The 24,660-nt window shown below is 43.1% G+C and overlaps 1 protein-coding gene across 6 annotated transcripts; it reads left to right on the top strand.

Moving 5' to 3' along the window:
* The first annotated feature begins 1,320 nt into the window (after nucleotides 1-1,320).
* RABEPK (Rab9 effector protein with kelch motifs) lies at nucleotides 1,321-24,255 on the top strand. 6 transcript variants are annotated; one of them, XM_027966446.2, is made up of 9 exons: nucleotides 1,321-1,364; nucleotides 2,317-2,388; nucleotides 2,546-2,604; nucleotides 5,014-5,171; nucleotides 11,770-11,922; nucleotides 17,172-17,333; nucleotides 20,597-20,746; nucleotides 23,496-23,645; nucleotides 23,941-24,255. In XM_027966446.2, the coding sequence occupies exons 3-9, from the start codon at nucleotides 2,552-2,554 to the stop codon at nucleotides 24,231-24,233; spliced, it is 1,119 nt and encodes a 372-aa protein (XP_027822247.1). In that variant the 5' UTR covers nucleotides 1,321-1,364; nucleotides 2,317-2,388; nucleotides 2,546-2,551; the 3' UTR covers nucleotides 24,234-24,255. The 6 variants fall into 6 exon arrangements, with proteins under 6 accessions (XP_027822247.1, XP_004005687.3, XP_042101639.1 ...); XM_004005638.5 differs by lacking the exon at nucleotides 2,317-2,388; XM_042245705.1 differs by lacking the exon at nucleotides 17,172-17,333.
* Nucleotides 24,256-24,660: the final 405 nt, after the last annotated feature.

The following is a 24,660-nucleotide window of genomic DNA, read 5'->3' as shown; positions in this document are numbered from 1 at the left end:
TGATGCAAAGTGCCAGCTCATTGGAAAAGACCCTGATACTGGGAAAGATTAAGGACAGGAGGAGAAGAGGGCAGCAGAGAACGAGATGGTTGGATGGCATCATGGACTCAATGGACATGAGTTTGAACAAACTCTGGGAGATGGTGCAGGACAGGGAGGCCTGGCATTCTGCAGTTATAGGGAGGCAGAGTCAGACACGATTCAGCTGCTAAACACTGAACAACAAGCTCTGTGTCAGTCACTGGGCACTAAGCACTTTATAAACATTAGCTCGTGTATTCCTCAGCATAGCCTTGTGACAGAAACCTTATTAGCTCCATTTTACAGACTGGTGACACTGGGGCCCAAAGAAGAGTAACTTCCATGAGAATAGATACTCTTCTTGATGAACTTTTTGTTCCTTGCACTTTTTACGAATGTACCTAGTTATTGGTTTTTCTGTTTCATCTCACTCCCTCCTTCCTTCTGTCTCTCTCTAGTTAAGACTGTAAACTCCAAGAGGCCGGGGGCAAGTTTGCCCGGTTCAGCATTGTTCTTCAGATGCTCATTTGCGACCCCATGGACTGCAGCAAGCCAGGCTTCTCTGTCCATCACCAACTCACCAACATGCTCAAACTCATGTCCATTGAGTCAATGATGCTATCCAACCATCTCATCCTCTGTCCTCCCCTTCTCCTCCTGCCCTCATCTTTCCCAGAATCAGGGTCTTTTCCAATGAGTTGGTTCTTCTCATCAGGTGTCCCAAGTATTCCAGCTTCAACTTCAGCATCGGTCCTTCCGATGAATATTCAGGGTTGATTTCCTTTAGGATTGACTGGTTTGATCTCCTTGCAGGTTCAGCATAGTGCCTGCCATAGTTACAAATGCTAATCGTGGAATGAGTCAGCTTTTTAAAGCGCCAAAGCTTGAATTGGCCTAAAGATCGCGCAGAGAAATTTACACCCGGGAAAGCACCCTCAACTCTCCCTTTCAGAAACCATTTCTAACAACCGCTGGAAATGAAAATATCCTAGCTCCTTTAAGATAGCCCACGGGGATTTGGGTCACCTAAATAGATGCCCAACCCCTGGCGTTTCGCTTGGAAGTCGTTTCCAAGTAGCCGTGCCTTATTTACTCCGCCGGGGAGGTAGGGCCCGCAGGAAGACCTGGCCAGTTCAGCTCTGGAGAAATACACAAGCAGGTCTTCACCTGGGACACCAGGACCCCTCCCGCTCCCTTCCAAGGGCGCGCCCCGGGGAGCCAGCCCTACAGGCTGGGAGCGGTTGGCCGCCGCGCTCTTCCGGGGTCTGGAGGAGGGGCGAATGTCTAAGACCCGCCCCCACTGGGGCGGAGCCACGGCCCGGGACTGGCCTAAACTGCCGCAGGTAATGCAGTCCGGAGCTGGGTCGGGGTGCTCCGGAACCCCGGTTTCAAGCGATCCCGGGCGGGGGCGGCTGCATCTTTTAGGGGAATGGAGCTAGGCCGGGTAGTAAACGCCGGGTAGACATCCTCAGGCTCCGGCCCAGCCACACTGACGGACTGGAACCAGCCGGTTCTCTCCTGACCCTGTCTCCTATCGCTGATCGCTGCCACGAGGGGATGGGACTGGGGGATGGGACTGGCAGGGGCTGCTGCGGGAGGTCCCAGGCCAGGTGAAGTTTACCCCACTGAGCTCTGGGCTTTGGGAACAGCAGTTAGTGGCTTAGGCTGAAGGTTGGATTTATCCATTCACCTCCCGGAAATGTTATCTATTTTCTTTCATCATTCACTCACCCCTCACTTCTGCCCTATACCGGGCACTAGTTGGTTCTCTGAATGCATCGGAGAGGCCCAGCTTCCTTGGAATTTAGTCTAGAATCTAGTCTAGAGACTTTTAAATAGATAATTACATTCAGGGTGATTCTGCAATTACGGTAGCTTGCCTTTGGATGGAGAATAACTTGAGAATGTCAGAGGAAAGCAACAAATAAGGGAAGGTTTCAATAAGGATGGGACAATTGAACTGGACTTTGGGGGATAACTAGGAGTTTACTAGTTGACCAGAAGGGAAGAGACATTTCAGGTAAGGGAAGCAGCATAAGTTGCAAGTTATGAAAGGGCTTGGCATTTCAAAGGAACAAATGTAGTAAGAACAGCTCAATAGAGCAAGAACTTTAGAGTTGAGCTCCTGAAAAGGAGGTTGAGACCAGAAGGCTTTGAATGTCATTCTGGGCCAAGAGTTATCCTAGAGTTTGGTATTTCTCAGCTTTTTAAAGTGTTTTATCTTTTGATAAATATAAATACCTTATGACCTCCAAAATTATTTTGATATATGCCCTTTCCCCATGAAAACCACAGACACAGAAAACTTCAAGCAAAAAACATTCTGTAATTGGATTAAGAAAATTGTGTTATTGTTGCCTCCCAAATGTAAGTTTTTATCAAAAGGTTGGTAGTACTTATTCCGATCAGGCCCTAGAAATGGGTATATCAACAGGAATTTTTTTTTTAATGGGAAGTAATCTCTGTGTGTTAGGTAGAAGATAGTAGTCAATGTCTAAAGAGTGCCTTTCTGTCTTATGCATAGGACATCATGAAGCAGCTGCCAGTCTTGGAGCCTGGAGACAAGCCCAGGAAAGAAACATGGTCTGTAAGGAAGGATTCAGACAGAGAAACACATGAGTTTTTGTTTCATTTATAAGTAGATTACTAACATATTTGATCATCTATGAAAAAGGGTAGAGATGAATCTGTCTGCAGTTTCTGGTAATTAGACTCAAACTGTCCGAGGTCTTCAGAGGAAAGGTAGTGGGGCAATAATTATCACAGAGCAGATGTTGATTTTATTAGAATCCATTTACCGAGACGAGTAAGACACTGGCCATCTGGCATCCTCAGCTCCAGCACTGTGTCTTCCCCCAAGCTGTGACTCATTTTTTAAGGTTTTCAGGGAATTAGATTAAACTGGCTTCACTGTTTCTTGAGTGCTTGTTCAGCCCACCCTTCATTCAACAACTAACACTGGCCTGACCGGGGCAGTTACAGTGTAGGTGCTGAAGGTACAAAGGTGAATGAATAGTCTCGGTGTTGGGGGTGGGGGGGCTGCGGACTAACCTGATGATGGTGATGAAAAGTGATCAGTGCTGAAGCAAGGCTCACAGAGGGCTGTAGAGAGGAGGTAGTGCTTCTGCAGGACCTTGGAGGAGATCCTTTGATTGGCCTTCTCCATGTCCACTTTTGCTCTCTACCCATCATAAATCTGATCATGGTATTCTCTGGATTAAAAGCCTTTTGTTCCTCTGTGTTGGTCTTAGGATAGAAACCAGAGTCCATAAAATGACCCACTGGGCCCTGCATAATCTGTCCCTACCTACCTTTCCAACTTTACGAACCCCTGCTCACACCTTGTTCTCTTTCTCTTCCTTTAACGTGGTTTGCACTGTTCCACTGAGGAACTGAACCGGCCGGTCCCTCTACCTGGATCACCCTTTCCCCCCATCTTTTGTCCCTTTCTTTGCCCAGCTATTAATAACTTATCATACTTCAGATCTCAGTTAAAATGGGGCTTCTTTAGGAAGTCTTCTGTGCCCACCCCTGTGCCCACCCAGCTCTTCTTACAGAGTAGGGACCCCCTGTGGTATGTTCTCATACTGTATATCCAGTTATCCTTTATAGCACAGAAATGAAGTAGTTATTTGTGAAATTATCTGTTTAGTGTTTTTCTTCCCAACTAGTCTGGCAGGGCTATGAAGCAGGGACTTCTTTTGTCTTATTCACCATGTAGCTGGAGAACTGTGTGCCCTTGAATAAATTATTTAACCTTTCTAAGTGTCAGGTCCGTAGCTGTAAAACTCAGATGATAACAGTACTGTCCTTAAAGGTGTTTTGTGCAAGTTGAGTGAAACCAGGGTTGTAGCGAAGTTAGCAGTAGGCATGGTACATGGTTAGCAGTCATTCGGGCAGTAATGTGATACGTGAATCTGGACATCAAAAGAGAGATCTGGAAAAGAAACAGATTTTGAAATCACTGATGAACGTGTAGATAGATGGTAATTGAAGCCATCAGTACATATAGAATTGATCAGATAAGCAAACCTAGACTAAGACAAAGAGAATCCATGGGGGTTGGAAGAAAGCTGGAGGGAAAGGAGTCAGAGAAGGAAACGGAAAGTGCAGCCAGACAGGTGGATAGAGAACCAAAAGGAATGAGTGTGGGGAAGCCAGGCCAGGAGAAAGGCACGAGAAGGAGGGGAGAGCCAAGAGTCCCAAATACCAGAAAAACAGCTACAGAATTTTCTTTTCCAACCAGAAAGGTTGAAGTGTCAGCATTCAGAATAACTTTATAGAGCGGAATAAATGGATCCTGTATTTGATTTTTCTGAGAGCTAGCTTTGGCTTCCATCAGGTCAAGCTTTATGAGTAATCTGGAAAAGCTCTTAAAATTCAATGAAGGATGGAGAATATTACTTGGCAGAGGGAAGCGTCACTGGCTAGTGGTGGGAGCTTTGGTGCTGTTGGTTCTCACGCGATTATACATAAAGCTCGGCTATCATTTACTGAGTCCTTCCCTGCCGTGTAAGAGTGCGTCTCATTCTTCACAGGTTTAATTATTGCTGTCTTCATTTTACAAATGAGGAAACTAAAGTGACTTCTAAAAGGGCATACCTGGAGAAAGCATGGGAACTAGGACTTGCACTAGGTCTGTCTGAATGGGCAAGCCGTGCTCATAAGTACCATCTTGTGCCAGGACATACCATTGAACATATCTGTGTATCAGTTTCTGCCTCTACCACATGGGGACAATTACTAGTCAAGGGCATCCCCAGGAGGTTAATGTGAGATGAAAGTAGGGACAGAATTAAAAAATCAAAGGTTATGTGCAAAGGGAAGGTACTGTTATTAATCACAAAAATGCTGCTTTGCTGGGCATTATTTTAAAAGTCTGTGTGTGTATAAGACCCTTCTCTCTGGTGACTGTTCCATGAGGAGTGCAAAGAACACACTGCTGCATTTATTCTCTGTTCAGGCCTCCTGAATATATCTTCCCTTTGGCAGGTACACCCTGACCCTGGTTGGAGACAGCCCCTGTGCACGGGTGGGTCACAGCTGCTCATATTTACCCCCTGTTGGTGATGCCGAGAGAGGGAAGGTCTTCATTGTTGGGGGAGCAGATCCAAACAGAAGCTTCTCAGATGTGCACACCATAGATCTGGGTAAGACCAACAGTGAAGGGGACTCCCTGGCGGTCCAGTGGTTGGGACTCCAAGTTTCCACTGTAGGGAACATGTATTTGATCCCTGGTTGGAGAACAAGGATACCTTGCCATGTGGCATGGTTTAAAAAAAAAAAAAGAGACCAGAAGCTACAGAGCAAGTGCCCTTTGGCTAGAGAGCAGGGCTTTGTGCTGCTGGCCATGATCATTCCTAAGAATATTAGTTCAAACATATACATTACCATATATAAAATAGGTAACCAGTGGGAAATTGCTGTGTATGAGCTCCTGGAGCTTACTTAAACTCATGTCTATCAAGTTGGTGATGCCATCCAACCATCTCATCCTCTATCGTCCCCTTCTCCTCCTATCTTCAGTCTTTCCCAGCATCAAGGTCTTTTCAAATGAGTCAGTTATTTGCATCAGGTAGCCAAAGTATTGGAGTTTCAGCTTCAGCATCAGTCCTTCCAATGAATATTCAGGACTGATTTCCTTTAGGATTGACGGGTTTGATCTCCTTGAAATTCAAGGGACTCTCAAGAGTCTTCTCCAACACCACAATTCAAAAGCATCAATTCTTCGGCGCTCAGCTTTCTTTCTGGTCCAACTCTGACATCCATACATGACTACTGGAAAAATCATAGCTTTAACTAGACAGACCTTTGCTGGCAAAGTAATGTTTCTGCGTTTTAGTATCCTGCCTAGGTTGGTCATAGCTTTTCTTCCAAGGTGCAAGCATCTTTTAATTTCATGGCTGCAGTCACCATCTGCAGTGATTTTGGAGCCCCCCAAAATAAAGTCTCTCACTGTTTCCATTGTTTCCCTGTCTATCTGCCATGAAGTGATGGGACCAGATGCCATGATCGTCATTTTTTGAATGCTGAGTTTTAAGTCAGCTTTTTGACTCTCCTCTTTCACTTTCATTAAGAGGCTCTTTAATTCTTCTTTGCTTTCTGCCATAAGGGTGGTTTCATCTGCATATCCAAGGTTATTGATATTTCTCTAGGCAATCTTGAATCCAGCTTGTGCTTCATCCCACCTGGCATTTTGCATGATATACTCTGCATGTAAGTTAAATAATCAGTGTGATAGTATACAGCCTTGACGTACTCCTTTCCCTATTTGAAACCAGTCTGTTAATCCATGTCCAGTTCTAACTGTTCCTTCTTGACCAGCATACAGATTTCTCAAGAGGCAGGTCAGGTGGTCTGGTATTCCCATCTCTTTCAGAATTTTCCACAGTTTATTGTGATCCACACAGTCAAAGGCTTTGGTATAGTCAATAAAGATGAAGTAGATGTTTTTCTGGAACTCTCTTGCTTTTTCCATGATCCAGCAGATGTTGGCAATTTGATCTCTGGTTCCTCTGCCTTTTCTGAAATCCAGCTTGAACATCTGGAAGTTCAGAGTTCACATACTGTTGAAGCCTGGCTTGGAGAATTTTGAGCATTACTTTACTAGCGTGTGAGATGAGTGCAATTGTGCAGTAGTTTGAGCATTCTTTGGCATTGCCTTTTTTTGGAATTGGAATGAAAACTGACCTTTTCTAGTCCTGTGGCCACTGCCGAGTTTTCCAAATTTGTTGGCATGTTGAGTGCATCACTTTCACAGCATCATCTTCCAGGATTTGAAATAGCTCAGCTGGAATTCTATCACTTCCGTCCACTGGCTTTGTTCATAGTGATGCTTCCTAAGACCCACTTTATGTCCCATTCCAGGATGTCTGGCTCTAGATGAGTGATCACACCATCATGGTTATTTGGGTCATGAAGATCTTTTTTGTATAGTTCTTCTGTATATTGTTGCCAACTTTTCTTAATATCTTCTGCTTCTGTTAGGTCCATACCATTTCTGTCCTTTATTGTGCCCATCTTTACATGGAATGTTTCCTTGGTATCTCTAATTTTCTTGAAGAGATCTCTAGTCTTTCTCATTCTATTGTTTTCCTCTATTTCTTTGCACTGATAGCTGGGGAAAGCTTTCTTATTTCTCCTCGCTATTCTTTCAAACTCTGCATTCAGATGGGTGTCTCTTTCCTTTTCTCCTTTGCCTTATCTTCTCTTCTTTTCTCAGCTATTGGTAAGGCCTACCTCAGACAACCATTTTACCTTTTTGCATTTCTTTTTCTTGGGGATGGTCTTGATCACTGCCTCCTATACAGTGTCATGAATCCCTGTCCACAGTTCTTCAGGCACTCTTTCTATCAGATCTAATCCCCTGAATCTATTTCTCACTTCCACTATATAATCATAAGGGATTTGATTTAGGTCATACCTGAGTGGTCTAGCAGTTTTCCCCACTTTCTTCAATTTAAGTCTGACTTTGGTAATAAGGAGTTCATGATCTGAGCCACAGTCAGCTCCTGGTCTTGTTTTTGCTGACTGTATAGAGCTTCTCCATCTTTGGCTGCAAAGAATATAATCAATCTGATTTCGGTGTTGACCATCTGGTGATGTCCGTGTGTAGAGTCTTCTCTTGTGTTGTTGGAAGAGAGTGTTTGCTATGACCAGTGTGTTCTCTTGGCAGAACTCTGTTAGCCTTTGCCTTCCTTTATTTTGTACTCCAAGGCCAAATTTACCTGTTACTCCATGTATCTCTTGACTTCCTACTTTTGCATTCCAGTCCCCTGTAATGAAAAGGACATCTTTTTTTTGGTGTTAGTTCTAGAAGGTCTTGTAGATCTTCATAAAACCATACAACATCAGCTTCTTTGGCATTTCTGGTTGGGGCATAGACTTGGCTTACTGTGATATTGAATAGGTTTGCCTTGAAAATGAACAGAGATGATTGTGTTGTGTTTGAGATCACATCCAAGTACTGCATTTCGGACTCTTTTGTTGACTATGAGGGCTTCTCCATTGCTTTTAAGGAATTCTTGCCCACAGTAGTAGATATAATGGTCATCTGAGTTGAATTCACCCATTCCAGTCCATTTAGTTCACTGAGAAGTCCCTAAAGACTCAACAGACTCCAGGAATATATCCACCAAACTAAGCCCCCCTTGATTTGGGGAAAAGAGTCCATTTGGAGCCCTGGACAGCCAGCCACTCATTTATCAGATGTTTCTCTAGGAGATACTGATTCCTTCACCTCTTACATCCACATCACCAAATCCTAAATATCTCTATTTTCATCCATGTCTTTCCATTTACATTGCTACTACTGTGGTCCAAGCCACAGTATCTCTCAGCTACACTCTTGAAACAACGTTCTTACTAATCTGCCTGCTTCCAAACTTACCCCCTGTACTGTGCATTTTCGATACTCAGGTGAGTATTTTATAAAATATAAGTATGACTATGTCACTCCCCGGTTTCAAGCCTTCCCCAGCTTCATCTTCTGGCCCTCTGGAACCCACATACCCACATTTGCTCCACTGAATATCCTTTGGTTCCTTGAACTCTTTTGGTCTCCAGGCCTTTGCATATATTGTTTCATCTGCTTGGAAGACTTTTCCTTGTCATCTGACTACTTTCCATAAACAAAAATGAATAAAAGAAAAGTCCCTTCATTAGGAAGCTTGCCCTGGTACATCTGGACTAGTTTAGGTACTGCCACCGAAAAGGAGTGACTCTTCTGTATTTCGTCTCTATTCCTGTGCTGCCTCTTGACACATCTTCAGTACTTCCCTGCTGCTGACAACTGTGGGGATTTTTTCCCCACAGCAGATAATTCTGCAGCACCAGCTGGATGTCCTACGACTCAGCTCAGTTCTACCAGGAGTTAGACTCCAAGCCCACAGGTGAAGGGCTCAGACCCGCAAGACTCTCCCTGCTCCCATTCAGATGCCAGTCACAAGGCCACCGGTGGTTCTGACCAACCCCTTTAAATGGGAGGGTCCCCTGACACCCTCCTCAGCTTCCATTAGTTTCCGGTTTATTTCCTCAAGAGGCCGTCAAGCTCAGGAAAACAGCCAGACAGAAGAGATGCTTAGAGCAAAGTATGTGGGGAAAGGCACTCCTGTGCCCCATCCAGGTGCCTTACCTTAACGCTGCCATGTATTCACCAACCAGGAAACTCTCTGAACTCTGCCTTTTTTCTGGAGGAGTAATTGATTACATTATGGCCATTGGTTGATTGTCAACCTCCATCTCTCTCCTCTCCTCAGAGCTGGGGGTGGGGTTGTCTGTGGCTGAAAATTCAACCTTGTAGTCTCACGTTTTCTTCCCTGGCAACCAGCCCCCATCTTTAGGAGCTTTCCAAAAGTCACCTTATTAACATAAACTCAGGGACTTCCCTGGTGATCCAGTGGTTAAGACTTTGTACTTCCAGTGTAGGGGGAGTGGATTGGATCTGTGGTACGAGAAATAAGATTTCACATGCCTCATTGTGTGGCCAAAAAAACCCCATAAACTCAGGTGTGGTTAACAGGGGGTTTGTTATCAATAACAAAAGACACTTACCAGTCTTATTACTTAGGTCATCACAAAGGTTTTCAGAGCTCTTTGCTAGAACAGATGAAGGCCAAATATATATTTCCTGACGTAAATGACAATGACACAGTCACTCTCTGTGTTTCCATAGCATCCTGTACTTTCCCATCTTTATCCCTCTTCACAACTCTGTTCACATGGGGTTGTTTTCTTGTTTATCTTCCCTACCAAAGTATAAGCTCCTTGGAAACAGAGAACATGGTTATAAATATATTTTTTTCTTTTTTTTTGCCCTGCCATGCAGCTTATTGAACCTGGCTCACAGCAGTGAAAGCGTCGAATCCTAACCTCTAGGCCATCAGAGAACTCTCAACATGGTTATACTACTTCTCATTGCATCCCCAGCCATTATCATAGCACCTGGCACAGAGTAGGTGCTTTATAAGTATTTGAATGAATGAATGAACTAACGAGTGACTACTATGTACTACATAATGGCAAACGAAAACTGGTGTGTTGTCGTTCAGTTGCTAAGTTGTCTCCAACTCTTTGTGACCCCATGGACTGCAGCACACCAGGCTTCCCTCTCCTTCACTATCTCCCAGAGTTTGTTAAGTCTCATGTCTGTTGAGTTGATGATGCTGTCCAACCATCTCATCCTCTGTCATCTCCTTCTCTTCCTGCCCTCAGTCTTTCCCAGCATTAGGGTCTTTTCCAGTGAGTCAGCTCTTTGGGACCAAAGTACTGGAGCTTCAGCTTCAGCATCAGTCCTTCTAATGAATATTCAGGGTTGATTTCCTTTAGGATTGACTGGTTTGATCTCCTTGCTATCCAAGGGACTCTCAAGAGTCTTCTTCAGAACCACAGTTCAAAATGTGTTGTTAACGTGTTTTATTAGGTTCATGTAACATGGCTGTTATTGTTTTGATCTTCGTTGTGTATCAACCACATGTGCAGGAGTCTACTTGTAAAACTTGAAGTTGTTTGGCCTCTGTTTTAGTCTTGGAAGATCTGACATCAATAGGCCTGGATGTCTGCATGGTGACAATTTTTTGCAACTGACTTGCCACCTATCTATCAGTGGGGCTCTCATTCACCACAGTTTCTTCCAATCCTCTGTAGGGATTTGAATTTCTACACACTGTACTAGGATTTCAAAGGTAAATTAAATCTCTTTCATCTCTCAAGAAGTTTACGATTTAGTACAGTTACAATTCTGTTGTGACTTGTTACTACTTTTGTGACTCTGGCTAAACCACCTAAAGCATCTGGGGTTCAGTGTCCCATAATAACTCACTTCACTTGGCACTTGTAATGATCTAACAAGACAATGCCTGTGAAGGCCCTATGTGAGTGGTTTACTAATTAAAATCACTAAGAAGTCAGGTATTAATAGTCTGTGGAATTGTTTTAGCCAGAAGTCCTTTACCTAGAGGTAATAGAAACTCTCTTCACCAACCAAAAAAAAATTAAAAACCCGAGAGAGAATCCCTGGGCAGGGAATTTGGCCTAGCCTCAGGAGAGAGTGGAGGCAGGACTTAGAAAGCTGTCAAAAACTGCCTGTTTTCTCCCTTACTCTCTGCAGGAAGATGGGGGAAATATGTTTGTTTGTTTTTCAATTTGATTGAACCGGGTCTTAGTTGAGGCATGCGCATTCTTAGCTGTGGCATGTAGGATCTAGTTCCCCAACCAGGGATCGAACCCAGGCCTCCTGCTTTGGGAGCTCAGAGTCATTGGACACCAGGGGAGTCTTTGGGGGGATCTGCTCCTTGATGTTGATGTTTCATTCTTCTCTTCCCCACACTGTGGCTTTCTCTGCTTCTCCACATGTGGTAGAAGATGGGCACCCAAACCCAGAAATCTACTTGAATTCCAAATTCTTGGGGGAGAGGCTGTGATGGGCTCATCTTGGGTCCGATGACTACCTTTGACCCTATCAGCTAAAGCTAGGAAGTCAAGGTGTAGTATAACCCAGTCTCCTGGGATCTATCCCTGGGATGGGGAGGTAGGGCAGGTCCCATAGAAGACGGTTTATGGACAGGCTGATAGCCCCCAAAATGTCCGATGTAAAATGTTCTGGAGGTTGACCACAGTCTCTTTAAGTGATCTGCTGGTTGTTCACTTATACTTTTAACCCCTTTTTCCTTTTTCACCCTCCCCCAAGTTTGTCAGCCACTATCAACCACTGGCAGCCCCAATCTAGGAACTGGATAAAATGTTTTCTAGGAACACACCAGTGGGATTTAGCCACCTCAGAGGGCCTCCTGCCCCGGTATGAGCACACCAGCTTCACTCCCTCCTGCACACCTCACAGCATCTGGGTGTTTGGAGGGGCCGACCAGTCAGGAAATCGAAACTGCCTGCAAGTTCTGAATCCTGGTAAGTAGCTGATGGTTATTTTATTTACCAAAATGAATAAGTAAATCCAATTTCAATTCCTGTACCAAAGTCCCATTTGGATTTTACTGACTAATCCATTTCACCTTTGCTAACCTCATAGAAAAATAGACATTTCCACTTCTAATCGAATCTGAAAATCATAAATGATACTTCGTTTTCCTCCTAAGTTGCACAAATTATCAACTTCTGAAAAGTCAAAGCTGAAAGAGACTTCAGAAAACAGTTATGCCAAGTGGGCCACCTGGTCTAGCGATGGGGAGTGACTTTCCTCAAGTGATCAGGGAATCAGAGCCTTGAGCAGGCTAGAATCCAAGTCACCTCTATCAGAGGTCTCAAATGGGGATGATTGTGCCCCCCAGGGGACAGTTGGCATGTTGCACCTTGGGGCAGGGCATCTAATGGGTGAAGGCCAGAGATGCTACCATACATCTTGTAATGCAGTGGTCCCCAACCTTTTTGGTACCAGGGACCAGTTTCGTGGAAGACAAATTTTCCATGGACAGGGGTGGGAGCGGGGTGGGGTCATGGTTTGGGGATGATTCAAACTCGTTACATTTATTATTACTTTATGTCTATTATTATTACATCGGCTCCCCCTCAGATCATCAGGCATTAGATCCTAGAGGTTGAGGACCCCTGCTATAATGCATAGGGCAGCCTCTCACAGTAAAGAATTATCTGGTCTAGAATGTCAATAGTGCCAAAGTTAAGAAACCCTGATCGAGATCCTCTTAGTATGTTTCTTTTAGCCAAAAAGTACAAAGTTCCTGACTCGTCTCATTGGCAGTTTTGTCACAGAGGAAGCAGTTTGGGGACATCACTGCTGCAAGGATGTTGCTGAACCACCCATGGGGGTGGACCTGACTTTCTGGCAGTTAGAAACACTTTTTTGTTGTTTTGTTCTATGTAAATTTTTCAATATGCATTGAAAAACATCTAAAAAGTGTAAATAAATGGACAAAAGCCATCCACAATCCTATGATATTAAGGCTATTAATAACAGTTCTGTGTACTTCCTTTCTGTCTTTTCTCTGCATTTTTGTAAACCTGAAATCTTTGTATTTCACCATTACACTGTTGTGTCTTTTTAATTTCATAATTAGCACAGAAGTCATTCCCTATCAGCAAAGCTTTGCTAAAATCATTTTTAATGGCTGTATTAACACTCAATTTTATGATAATACCATAATTCCTCTGTTTTTTTTTAACATGTAGGTTGTCTTCAGATTTTTATCATTATAAATAACAAAGTAGTGAATATCTTTGTTCAGAAGTCGTTGAAAATGTATTTCAAATTATTGCCTTAGAATTCATGCCCAGAAATGAAAGAACTAGATAAAACCCTGGACTTAAGCTTTTTTTTTTTTACTTTAAGGCTTTTAGTACATGCTATCAAATTGTTCTCCAGGACGACTTTTTTTAATTTTCCTTTTTGGCCACATTGCACAGTTTGTGCAATCTCAATCCCCTGACCCAGGATTGAACCCAGGCCCATAGAGTGAAAGCTCAGAATCCTAACCACTAGGCGACCAGGGAACTCCATCTCCAGAAGGATTTTTTTCAACTTATCCTCTCTCCAATTGTGTTTAATAGTTCTTGTTTCACTCCTGACCGGCACTGAATTTATCATTTTTAAGCACTGCTAATTTGATGGGCAAGTAAAAAAAACAAACGATTGTATCTAATTGTTTAAATATGCAGTTTGTTTTCATGTAACAGTCAGCTCTTGCCTGGTTAGGTTTACTTGTCAACGATAGGTTTGCTTGTACAACAGTTGGTCTTTGTTATTCTGGGACAGTAATAATTTCTATCTTGTTAGGTTTGGCAAGAATTAACTCACGTCTGGCTCATAGTTAACATTCAGTAATTGTTGTGGTTGATGTAGCTATGGTTTGACAGATGGAAATCAATTCCAGAACCCTGACCTCTCAATTTTTCAGTGATGGCATCTATTTTAAATAAAATACAGTGAGAATTTGGAAAGCTTCTGTCAAAGAAATTGACTTTCCACCAGATCCTTTCCTGTCCTAGAAAGTATAGTTTGACACCATGACCAAGAAATGTGAATGATGTAAGCGAATCATTAATTTCTTGTGTTACTAAGGCAAGTTCCTCAGTCTTAGGACTCCTTTCTGATTATTTGTGCTAGCATTTGACTTGGCAGCCACACAATCTCAGTTTTATGACAGTACCATAATTCCTCTGTTTTGTTTTGGTTTGTTTTTTCTTATTCTGAAGGTTGTATGCTTTCTAACTCCTCCTAAGATCTAAAAGCTCCCCAAGATCTGTAGCTATAGAGGCAATTACATTATGCTTTGTTATTTCAGTTTTTTGGTTTTTGTTGTTTGTGTTTTTTGGCTATGAAGTTTGTCGGATATTAGTTCACCAACCAAGGATCAAACCCAAGACACCTGCAGTGGAAGCCAGGAGTCTTAATCACTGGACTATCAGGGAAGTCCCCATTATCCTTTGGATATAGGCTGAGACTTGTTTGGTCTCCGGGTTCATGCTTTGAGTCCCACATATACTACAAATGCTTCATGCACCACTTTGTATATTGAATGAAGACCTTTACACAAGACACAGAATTTCCCAGTCAAGATATAATTCCTAGGAATTCCCTGACGGTTCAGTGGTTAAGACTTGGAGTTTTCACTGCCGTGGGCTCAGGTTTAATCCTTGGTCGGGGAACTAAAATCCCACAAGGCATGCAGCATGGTAGAAAGGAAGGAAGGAAGAAAGAAAGAAGTAGTGGAATGACTGTAGGAGTTTTGACAGATCTGTGTTCAGAGCTCTGCCCTACTGCTCATCAACACTGTGACCTGGGGGAAAGGACTTAAACTTTCTGAGCTTCAGTTCCCTCATCTGCCAAGTGGGGATGCTTTCCACCTGCTCCCAGGATTGCCTGAGGATAATGGAGATGGTGGGGTGCTCAGGGCAATGATTCTGCCCATGGAAGGTGCTCAGTTACTGCTTGTGTTTCTGTAAAATGTGTGCTTCCTTTTGAAAAAAAATGAGCGTCTGTTCACCCACCCAGGTGGTAGAACTTCATTCTCACGTCAGAAGAATGGAATATACATAGACCTTGAAGATAATCACGATGGTGTGATCACTCACCTAGAGCCAGACATCCTGGAATGTGAAGTCAGTGTGAAGGCCTTAGAAAGCATCACTACAAACAAAGCTAGTGGAGGTGATGGAATTCCAGTTGAGCTATTTCAAATCCTGAAAGATGATGCTGTGAAAGTGCTGCACTCAACATGCCAGCAAATTTGGAAAACTCAGCAGTGGCCACAGGACTAGAAAAGGTCAGTTTTCATTCCAATCCCAAAGAAAGGCAATGCCAAAGAATGCTCAAACTACCGCACAATTGCACTCATCTCACATGCTAGTAAAGTAATGCTCAAAATTCTCCAAACCAGGCTTCAGCAATACATGAACCATGAACTTCCAGATGTTCAAGCTGGTTTTAGTAAAGGCAGAGGAACCAGAGATCAAATTGCAACATCCGCTGGATCATGGAAAAAGCAAGAGAGTTCCAGAAAAACATCTGTTTCTGCTTTATTGACTATGCCAAAGCCTTTGACTGTGTGGATCACAATAAACTGTGGAAAATTCTGAAAGAGATGGGAATACAGAGCACCTGACCTGCCTCTTGAGAAACCTATATGCAGGTCAGGAAGCAACAGTTAGAACTGGACATGGAACAACAGACTGGTTCCAAATAGGAAAAGGAGTATGTCAAGGCTGTATATCGTCACCCTGCTTATTTAACTTATATGCAGAGTACATCATGAGAAACGCTGGACTGGAAGAAGCACAAGCTGGAATCAAGATTGCCGGGAGAAATATCAATAACCTCAGATATGCAGATGACACCACCCTTATGGCAGAAAGTGAAGAGGAACTAAAAAGCCTCTTGATGAAAGTGAAAGAGGAGGATAAAAAAGTTGACTTAAAGCTCAACATTCAGAAAACAAAGATCATGGCATCTGGTCCCATCACTTCATGGCAAATAGATGGGGAAAGAGTGGAAACAAGGTCAGACTTTATTTTGGGGGGCTCCGAAATCACTGCAGATGGTGACTGCGGCCATGAAATTAAAAGACGCTTACTCCTTGGAAGAAAAGTTATGACCAACCTAGATAGCATATTCAAAAGCAGAGACATTACTTTGCCAATTAAGGTCCATCTAGTCAAGACTATGGTTTTTCCAGTGGTCATGTATGGATGTGAGAGTTGGACTGTGAAGAAAGCTTAGTGACAAAGAATTGATGCTTTTGAACTGTGGTGTTGGAGAAGACTCTTGAGAGTCCCTTGGACTGCAAGGAGATCCAACCCGTCCATTCTGAAGGAGATCAACCCTGGGATTTCTTTGGAGGGAATGATGCTAAAGCTGAAACTCCAGTACTTTGGCCACCTCATGCGAAGAGTTGACTCACTGGAAAAGACTCTGAAGCTGGGAGGGATTGAGGGCAGGAGGAGAAGGGGATGACAGAGGATTAGATGGCTGGATGGCATCACTGACTCGATGGATGTGAGTCTGGGTGAACTCCGGGAGTTGGTGATGGACAGGGAGACCCGGCGTGCTGCGATTCATGGGTCGCAAAGAGTTGGACATGACTGAGCGACTGAACTGTACTGAACTGATGTTGAAATGGAATTTGAATCCCAACTCAGCCATTTACTGGTCATGGCATCTTAAATAAGTGACCTAATCTATCTCTGCTTCAATTCCTTATCTGTAAAATGAGGGAAGAAATATTTATTTGGCACACAGTGTTTAGTAGGGACAATTACTACTACTACGACTACTACTACTGCTACTAAGACTGTAATGATATTGTGCACTTTTTTTAATGGCCGCATATCCTGAGAAACTTGGGAATGAGTTTGCTCAATGTTGGGCTCCTCTGGGTGAGCACAGGGCAGGATAGTCAGCAAAGGGGAATAGGGTGCAGAAAGGATGTTTAATGCTTCCAAAAACAAATAGTCCTCCTTCTTAATTGTACCTGTGGCTTTTCACTCGTGGGAATTTGGGTCTATCTGGACACATTCTGATTATTGTCCCCTACCCCTCCTTGAATTTGATGGCAGGAGATCCCTGCCTAGACCTACCCTGTCCCTCTTGGGGATTGGGGTTTGCCAAGTGACCCTACCCAGCCTCAGAGTCAATGTCTGAGGCCCTCAGCCTGGGGATTTAGATGCCTACCTTCTCTCTGGACCAGATACCAGGACTTGGACTACCCCAGAGGTGACCGGCCCACCGCCATCCCCAAGAACATTCCACACGTCATCGGCAGCCATTGGAGACCAGCTGTATGTCTTTGGGGGCGGAGAGAGAGGTGCCCAGCCCGTGCAGGATGTGCAGCTTCATGTGTTTGATGCAAGTATGAATGGGGTGGGAGATCCCTGTGGCCACCTCTTACTTGGTCAGGGCTGCCCTGGTCTGCAGCTTACCTGATGCAGGAAACAGATTAGAAAATGACAACCTGGCTGTGGGTCTCAATTCTAGACTTCTTCAGTATATCTCTTAGCTGATATCTTCTACCCATAGCTAAAATTGCATTTAAAGAGGAGTAACTGATCAATTTTAAAAATGTAGACAATATAGTTTATCAAGCAAAAAAAAAGAAAAAAGTTTCTGCTTAGGCCTTTTCTTCCCACTGCCCAGACAGAGGTAAATACTGTTAGCTATTCCTAATAGTCTAACTTCCAGATTTTTCTGTGCATTTATAAATCATATGGACATGTATATGTGAACACCTATGAATTTTCTATGGACTTTGAAATTATATGAAAACTTAAAACACACACGTGAAAATACTAATTATAAATACTGTTCTGCTTTTTAGTTTTGTGGGCCTAAGGGTAGATATTGGGGGCTTCCCTGATGGCTCAGTGGTAAAGAATCCACCTGCAATGCAGGAGACTTGGGTTTGATTCCTGGGTCAGGAAGATCCCCTGGAGAAAGAAATGGCAACCCACTCCAGTATTCTTGCCTGGAGAATCCAATGGACAGAGGAGCCTGGCAGGCTATATAGTCCACGGGGTCACAAAGAGTCAAACACAACTGAGCAAGGGTAGATCTTAGTTGAAAGGGTAAACTTTGAAGCCGCAGGAAGTGGACTTGGAACCAGATCTCACATCTACTTTCTGTATCACTTTAGACTAATTTCTTAATCTTTCTAGGCCTTTGTTTGCCATGAAATGGAGATGGTAATAGTGCCTAACACAAAGAATTGGAAAGATTAAATGATAATGTGATACAGTGTATAGCAGTTCTGACACATACTACTACTACTAAGTCGCTTCAGTCGTGTCCGACTCTGTGTAACCCCATAGACGGCAGCCCACCAGGCTCCCCCGTCCCTGGGATTCTCCAGGCAAGAACACTGGAGTGGGTTGCCATTACACATAGGAAACACCTAATAAATTTTCACTGTATTATTTCTTCATTTAATCACACATCATAGATCTCTCCTAAGCCAACAATTTCCTTGCAAAGCATATCTTTCTGTGGGCATCCTTTATTCATTCCGTCATTTTCCTATAGATTGACTTTTTGCTGAAAGTGTTACAGTGAATATATACATTAATTTATGTACGTGTTACAATGTTTAGGGCTTCCCAGGTGATGCTAATGGTTGAGAACATGCCTGGCAATGCAGGAGATGCAAGAGATGCAGGTCCGATCCCTGGGTCAGGAGAATCCCCTAAAGGAGGGCATGGTAATCCAGTCCAGTATTCATGCCTGAAAAATCCCATGGACAGAGGAGCCTGGCGGGCTACTGTCCATAGGGTTGCAAAGAGTTAAATATGACTGAAGTGACTTAGCACAGCACACACAACATTTAATGTGGAATAGATGCTGAGGAGTGGAATCACTGGGTCAAAATGGGATGAATATTTAATATTGTAAGACCTCTTGCCAATCTTTTGTCTAAGTAGCGTTTATTTACATTTCTTTCTTTTAGTAGTGTGCATTTATGAATAATGCTTTACAAATATCATGTAACAAAAATAATTTTCCTGTGTTTTTAAACCTTTTTTGAAAAAAGGCAACAAGCAAAATTGAAAACTTAAAGTTTAGATTAAAAATTAATACATGTCATGATATGAATTTTTCCAGAAAAAATGGACTCTGATTCTTTTATTTATTTATTTTTCTTTTATTTTTAAATTTATATTGGTTTTGCCATACATTGACATGAATCCACCACGGGTGTACATGCATTCCCAAACATGAACCCCCCCCTCCCACCTCCCTCCCCAGGACTCTGATTCTTTTAAAGCAGTTTTTAAAAAATATTGGCTTTGAATACATAAAACTGTGAGAGAAAAAATATATGTGCACATATATGTGCCTACATATATGTGTGTGTGGGTATATATATATAATTCTGTAACCTCAAAATTGTTAAAATTTCAGTGCAATTATGACCCTTTTTTAAAAAATAGTAGAGATAATTCTAGATGTGCTGTTGTGTCTTGTATTTTTCACTTAAGCATTTCCCCAGTAATCACAAAGTTTTCTCAGTGTTTTTAATGAGTACATAATATTCTAACTGTAGCAATAACTCACTCATTCACCTGTTAATGGACTTAGGGGCTATTTCTGGTTCTCCCCTATTATTAATATAAATAATACTGTGGTAAACATACTTACCACTTAAGTATGCTTATGCATCAACTTTCTCAGGTTATTTCAAATTGTTATTTCTTGGAACACTGAGGGCTCTGTGGACAACCTTCAGGCATGTCGCAAATGGTAATTCAGAGATAAATTGTCTGTCAGGCTTTTGTCTAAGATAATTTTTGTAGCACTCCTTTAAGACTTTTCTGGTATGTTGAAGTGATTGATTTTCCTCGGTTCTATACATGTACAACTTTGAAGATATGAAGGGTTATCAACAGGTAGAACATATCTGCTCTTAATAGATCCTAATGGATCATACTCATATTAATAACTCTCATGTACTGAGTACTTTCTTTGCACCTGTGCTTTACATACATCATCATTTAATCCACACTTCAACCCTGAGAGGTAGGTATTACCAGGTATTCTCTTTCTCTTCATTTTATACCTGCACTAACAGAAGCTTAGAAAATTAACACGTGCAAGGCCACATAATTATTCAGTGAAATAACCCAGTTTTAACTCCAAATCCTATATTCTAATCATTATCCTATACAACCACTTCAGGAGGCCCTGCTAACTTTAAAAGTAGTCAATTTTTTCCCCCCCACTCTTCCAGCAAATCAATTAAGGAGAGTGTTTTGAAAAAGAGAATACTCTGAAGGCCTGTCCCAGAAGGAAGCTCATTCTTTTTAATTTTGGGGGAGTTCTAGGTTAAAGAAACTTAAGGGAGGTATTTTTTAAATTCAAAACACAAAGTGGTTCCTTAATGCCCAGTGGAAGGGGTAAGCATATTAGGTAGTGAATTCTCCAGTCCTGGACAGGCACCAGCAAAGGCTGTAAAGGTTATGGATGGAGGGAGGCCTGGGTTGGGCTGGCAAGTTGCAGTGAATAACCCCCAGGCCCATCTCTGTTCAGCGCATCTCCACTTGCTGGGAGGTGAGGCTTAGGTATAGTCCTCACATTTTTGCTTCATACCTTTGTCACCTGATGTCATGGGGTTTGTTTTTCCAGACACCCTGACCTGGTCACAACCAAAGACACAGGGAAAACCTCCATCCCCCCGACATGGTCACGTGATGGTGGCAGCAGGGACAAAGCTCTTCATCCATGGAGGCTTGGCAGGGGACAGTTTCTATGATGATCTCCATTGCATTGATATCAGTAAGTAGGGTAGAGGGCATGGGGGCTTGCTTGTCTGCTTAAAAGTTAATGAAATACACTTTGACTAGAGCCTTGCTCTCAAGCAGCCAGTAGAATCTTTGCTAGATTCTCTCAAATGTGACCTGAATAATAATAATAATAATAAAAGCACGTCTTTCCTAAGTGTTTGCCATGTATTGGGTTGGCCAGAAAGTCTCTCCAAGTTTTTCTGTAAGATCTTACAGAAAATTCATCATGAATTTTCTGGCCAACCCAAAACCTATCCATTAATTCTTTCTGATCCTTCCAACAACCCTGCTCTTTCATTAAAATTCATTGTGTCTTGTGCTTCCTGAAGGACTGGATTTCTGTTGTAGCCTTTAATTCTCTGGATAACTTTTAGAGTGTGTCTGGAGGTAGACAATCAGAACTGTCATGCTAAATTGTTAAAAAAATGATGAGAAAAGGAAAGTTAGGGATAAACATGAGTATTGTCTTTAAGCGTTTGAATGACCCCAAAAAAGTCCCAAGAGCCTGGACACTTTTGGGATCGTTCTTCCAGACTCTGAGGTCCCTTAGGGCAAGGACTTTGTCTCTTTTTCCCTTAGTGTATTTCCATCATTGAGTACAATGTCGGGTGGGTCGCAGATGATGAGTGTATATCTGTTCAGTTCAGTTCAGTTCAGTCACTCAGTCATGTCCGATTCTTTGCGACCCCATGAATCGCAGCACACCAGGCCTCCCTGTCCATCACCAACTCCCGGAGTTTACCCAAACTCATATCCATAGAGTCAGTGATGCCATCCAGCCATCTCATCCTCTGTCGTCCCCTTCTCCTCCTGCCCCCAATCCCTCCCAGCATCAGAGTCTTTTCCAGTGAGTCAACTCTTCGCATGAGGTGGCCAAAGTACTGGAGTTTCAGCTTTAGCATCATTCCCTCCAAAGAAATCCCAGGGCTGATCTCCTTTAGAATGGACTAGTTGGATTTCCTTGCAGTCCAAGGGACTCTCAAGAGTTTTCTCCAACACCACAGTTCAAAAGCATCAATTCTTTGTCACTCAGCTTTCTTCACAGTCCAACTCTCACATCCATACATGACCACAGGAAAAACCATAGCCTTGACTAGACGGACCTTTGTTGGCAGTGTAATGTGTCTGCTTTTGAATATGCTGTCTAGGTCGGTCATAACTTTCCTTCCAAGGAGTAAGCGTCTTTTAATTTCATGGCTGCAGTCACCGTCTATAGTGATTTTGGAGCCCAAAAATATAAAGTCTGACACTGTTTCCACTCTTTCCCCATCTATTTCCCATGAAGTGATGGGATGGGATACCATGATCTTCATTTTCTGAATGTTGAGCTTTAAGCGAACTTTTTCACTCTCCTCTTTCACTTTCATCAAGAGGCTTTTTAGTTCCTCTTCACTTTCTGCCATAAGGGTGGTGTCATCTGCATATCTGAGGTTATTGATATTTCTCCCGGCAATCTTGATTCCAGCTTGTGCTTCTTCCAGCCCAGCGTATATCTGTTAAGAGTGGACAGATAGGGACTTCCCTGGTGGTCCAGTGGTTAAGACTTCACGCTTTCACTGCAGGGGGCATAGGTATGACCCCTTGCTGGAGGACTAAGATCCTACCTGCCACACAGTGCAACCAAAAATAAAGAAAAAGTGGACAAAAAAACAAATGAACATATTCTGCATTGCTCCAGACTACAGGAATTGGAACCATGGGCAGAAGGCATGAGAACTGCTGTGCAAGTATCAGGCTACCTTGCCAAACAGTGAGTTCTCTGATTTGGTGACATTGGAGGCTGGCTGACACTGGCTGGGATTCCCACGCTGGCAAGGATATTTGGCTGGACTCAGTGATTCTCCCTTCCAACCTAGTTGCTGGACCCCTGCCTTGAACTGACAGATGGAAAATATCTTCACAGGAGCATTCCTTGCAGGCAGGCAAACAGGGTTTTAATGCTTATTTTTAAAAAAAGAAAGTCCTTTTCTCTTGTAGGAGGAGCTATTTCCTAGCTGTTTTTCCTCCTTTCCTACCCAGGTTATTCTCTAAAACCTAAAATCCGGTGAGGTCCTGCCTCCTTTAAATGTTTGTCTGAAAAGTTGCAACTATCTGCAGAAATAGGTAGGAAGTAGGTGCGGAGGCAGCACGTTACAGCGTAGAGAACACAGATCTGGGAGTCAGATCTGAGTGCAGTTCCAGCTGTTTCACCTGCTAGCTGTGGGACTTCTTCCCCTCTCTAATCCTGTTTCTTCATCTGCAAGAAGAAAGAAAGTAGGCAGAAGTGAGTAGTAGCAATTTTATGCAGCTATGATAATAAAGCAAACCAGATTTTTGGTGTCTAGTCAGCACTCACAAAGTTGCAAAGTAACTGTTAGTTTTAGACATGCATGTGTGTGCACTTGTGTGCACGCACACACACACACGCGCGCGCGCGCACACACCCCCTACCTGCTCCTGGGCTCCTAGATCACATTCCTCAGTGTGCTCCGAAGACCACCTGCATCAGAATCACCTGGGATGCTTGTTACAACTATAGATGACTGAGCCCCCTCCCTCCCTCTCTGGACTATCCAGACAGAATTTCAAGCTCCCCCCTCCGCCCCAAGTAATTTTTGTGCACGCCAAACCTTGCTCTATTATCTTGAGAACTCTTTAGTGAGTGAAGTTCAGGGATTGGTTTGCAAACTGCAGATATCTGACAGGTTCAGTCTGAAACCATTGTCTAGGCCAGGTTTTGCCCACTTTCCATCTCTTGGCAGGTGACATGAAGTGGCAGAAGCTAAGGCCCACTGGGGCAGCTCCCACAGGCTGTGCTGCCCACTCAGCTGTGGCTGTGGGGAAACACCTGTATGTCTTCGGAGGAATGACTCCCACAGGAGCCCTGAATACAATGTACCAGTATCACATAGGTGAGCAGATGTTCACTGTGGGTCTTTAAACAAGTATCACCCTTCTTTGAAACTATCACAATGCTTTGGTCTTTCAATTTGGCCACTCCACATCTAAGGCCAAAGGAGTAAAAGGAATAAAAACTTTCAGGAATAAGACTTTCAGGGAATGACATCATCAAAGCAGTAAGAGTACCATTAGGGTCCCCCCGCCCCCCACTTTTCCTGTTTCTTTTAGGGCTCAAGTGATATAGCACACATCACTGAACATTTTTGGAAATTTTTTAACAGACTTTTTTTTTCTCCCCGAAAATAGAAAGGCAGCATTGGACCTTGCTTAAATTTGATAATTCTCCACCTGCTGGACGGTTGGACCATTCCATGTGTATCATTCCGTGGCCCGGGACGTGTACTTCTGAGAAAGAAGATTCAAATTCTGCCACTGTAAACTGTGATGCTGAGAAAGGGGATTCCACTGAGAAAGGAGTGACTCAAGGTGGTGACTCACATGAAGAAAGCCAGGCTGACACACTGCTCTGTTTTGTGTTCGGTGGAATGAATACAGAAGGGGAAATCTATGATGATTGTATTGTGACTGCAGTTGATTAATAAAACCCATGTTTTCACTGCTTTTAAATGTCAATTACTTTCAGAAAAGTTCAGTGAAACAGTTGTTTTCATACCTCCAAAATTGTCTGCACTATGTATGTATCCCTTTGGCTCTTACCTACTGTGGTAGGTGAAGAGATGAACTGGATAGCCCAAGCAGGGCAAAAACCTCTGATAAAGGGGTTTTTATCAGCAATACATCCAGGTAACTAACTGGCTGGTTATGAATACTAATCACAAAAATGTTGCAGATATCCTAACTGCAAGATAGAACAAAAGTTGTAGAAATAAGTGAGTGGACATTCCCAAGCTGGTGTTTTGAGTCTACCAAGTCTTAGTTGCAGCATGCAGGATCTTTAGTTGTAGCATGTGGGATCTAGTTCCCTGAGCAAGGATTCCTTCATTGGAAGCATGGAGTCTTAGCCAC

Source organism: Ovis aries, chromosome 3 (assembly GCF_016772045.2).
Source record: "Ovis aries strain OAR_USU_Benz2616 breed Rambouillet chromosome 3, ARS-UI_Ramb_v3.0, whole genome shotgun sequence".
NCBI classification, from domain to species: domain Eukaryota; kingdom Metazoa; phylum Chordata; class Mammalia; order Artiodactyla; family Bovidae; genus Ovis; species Ovis aries.
The sequence above is the reverse complement of the archived record's forward strand: the minus strand, read 5'-3'. Positions and strand labels throughout refer to the sequence as shown.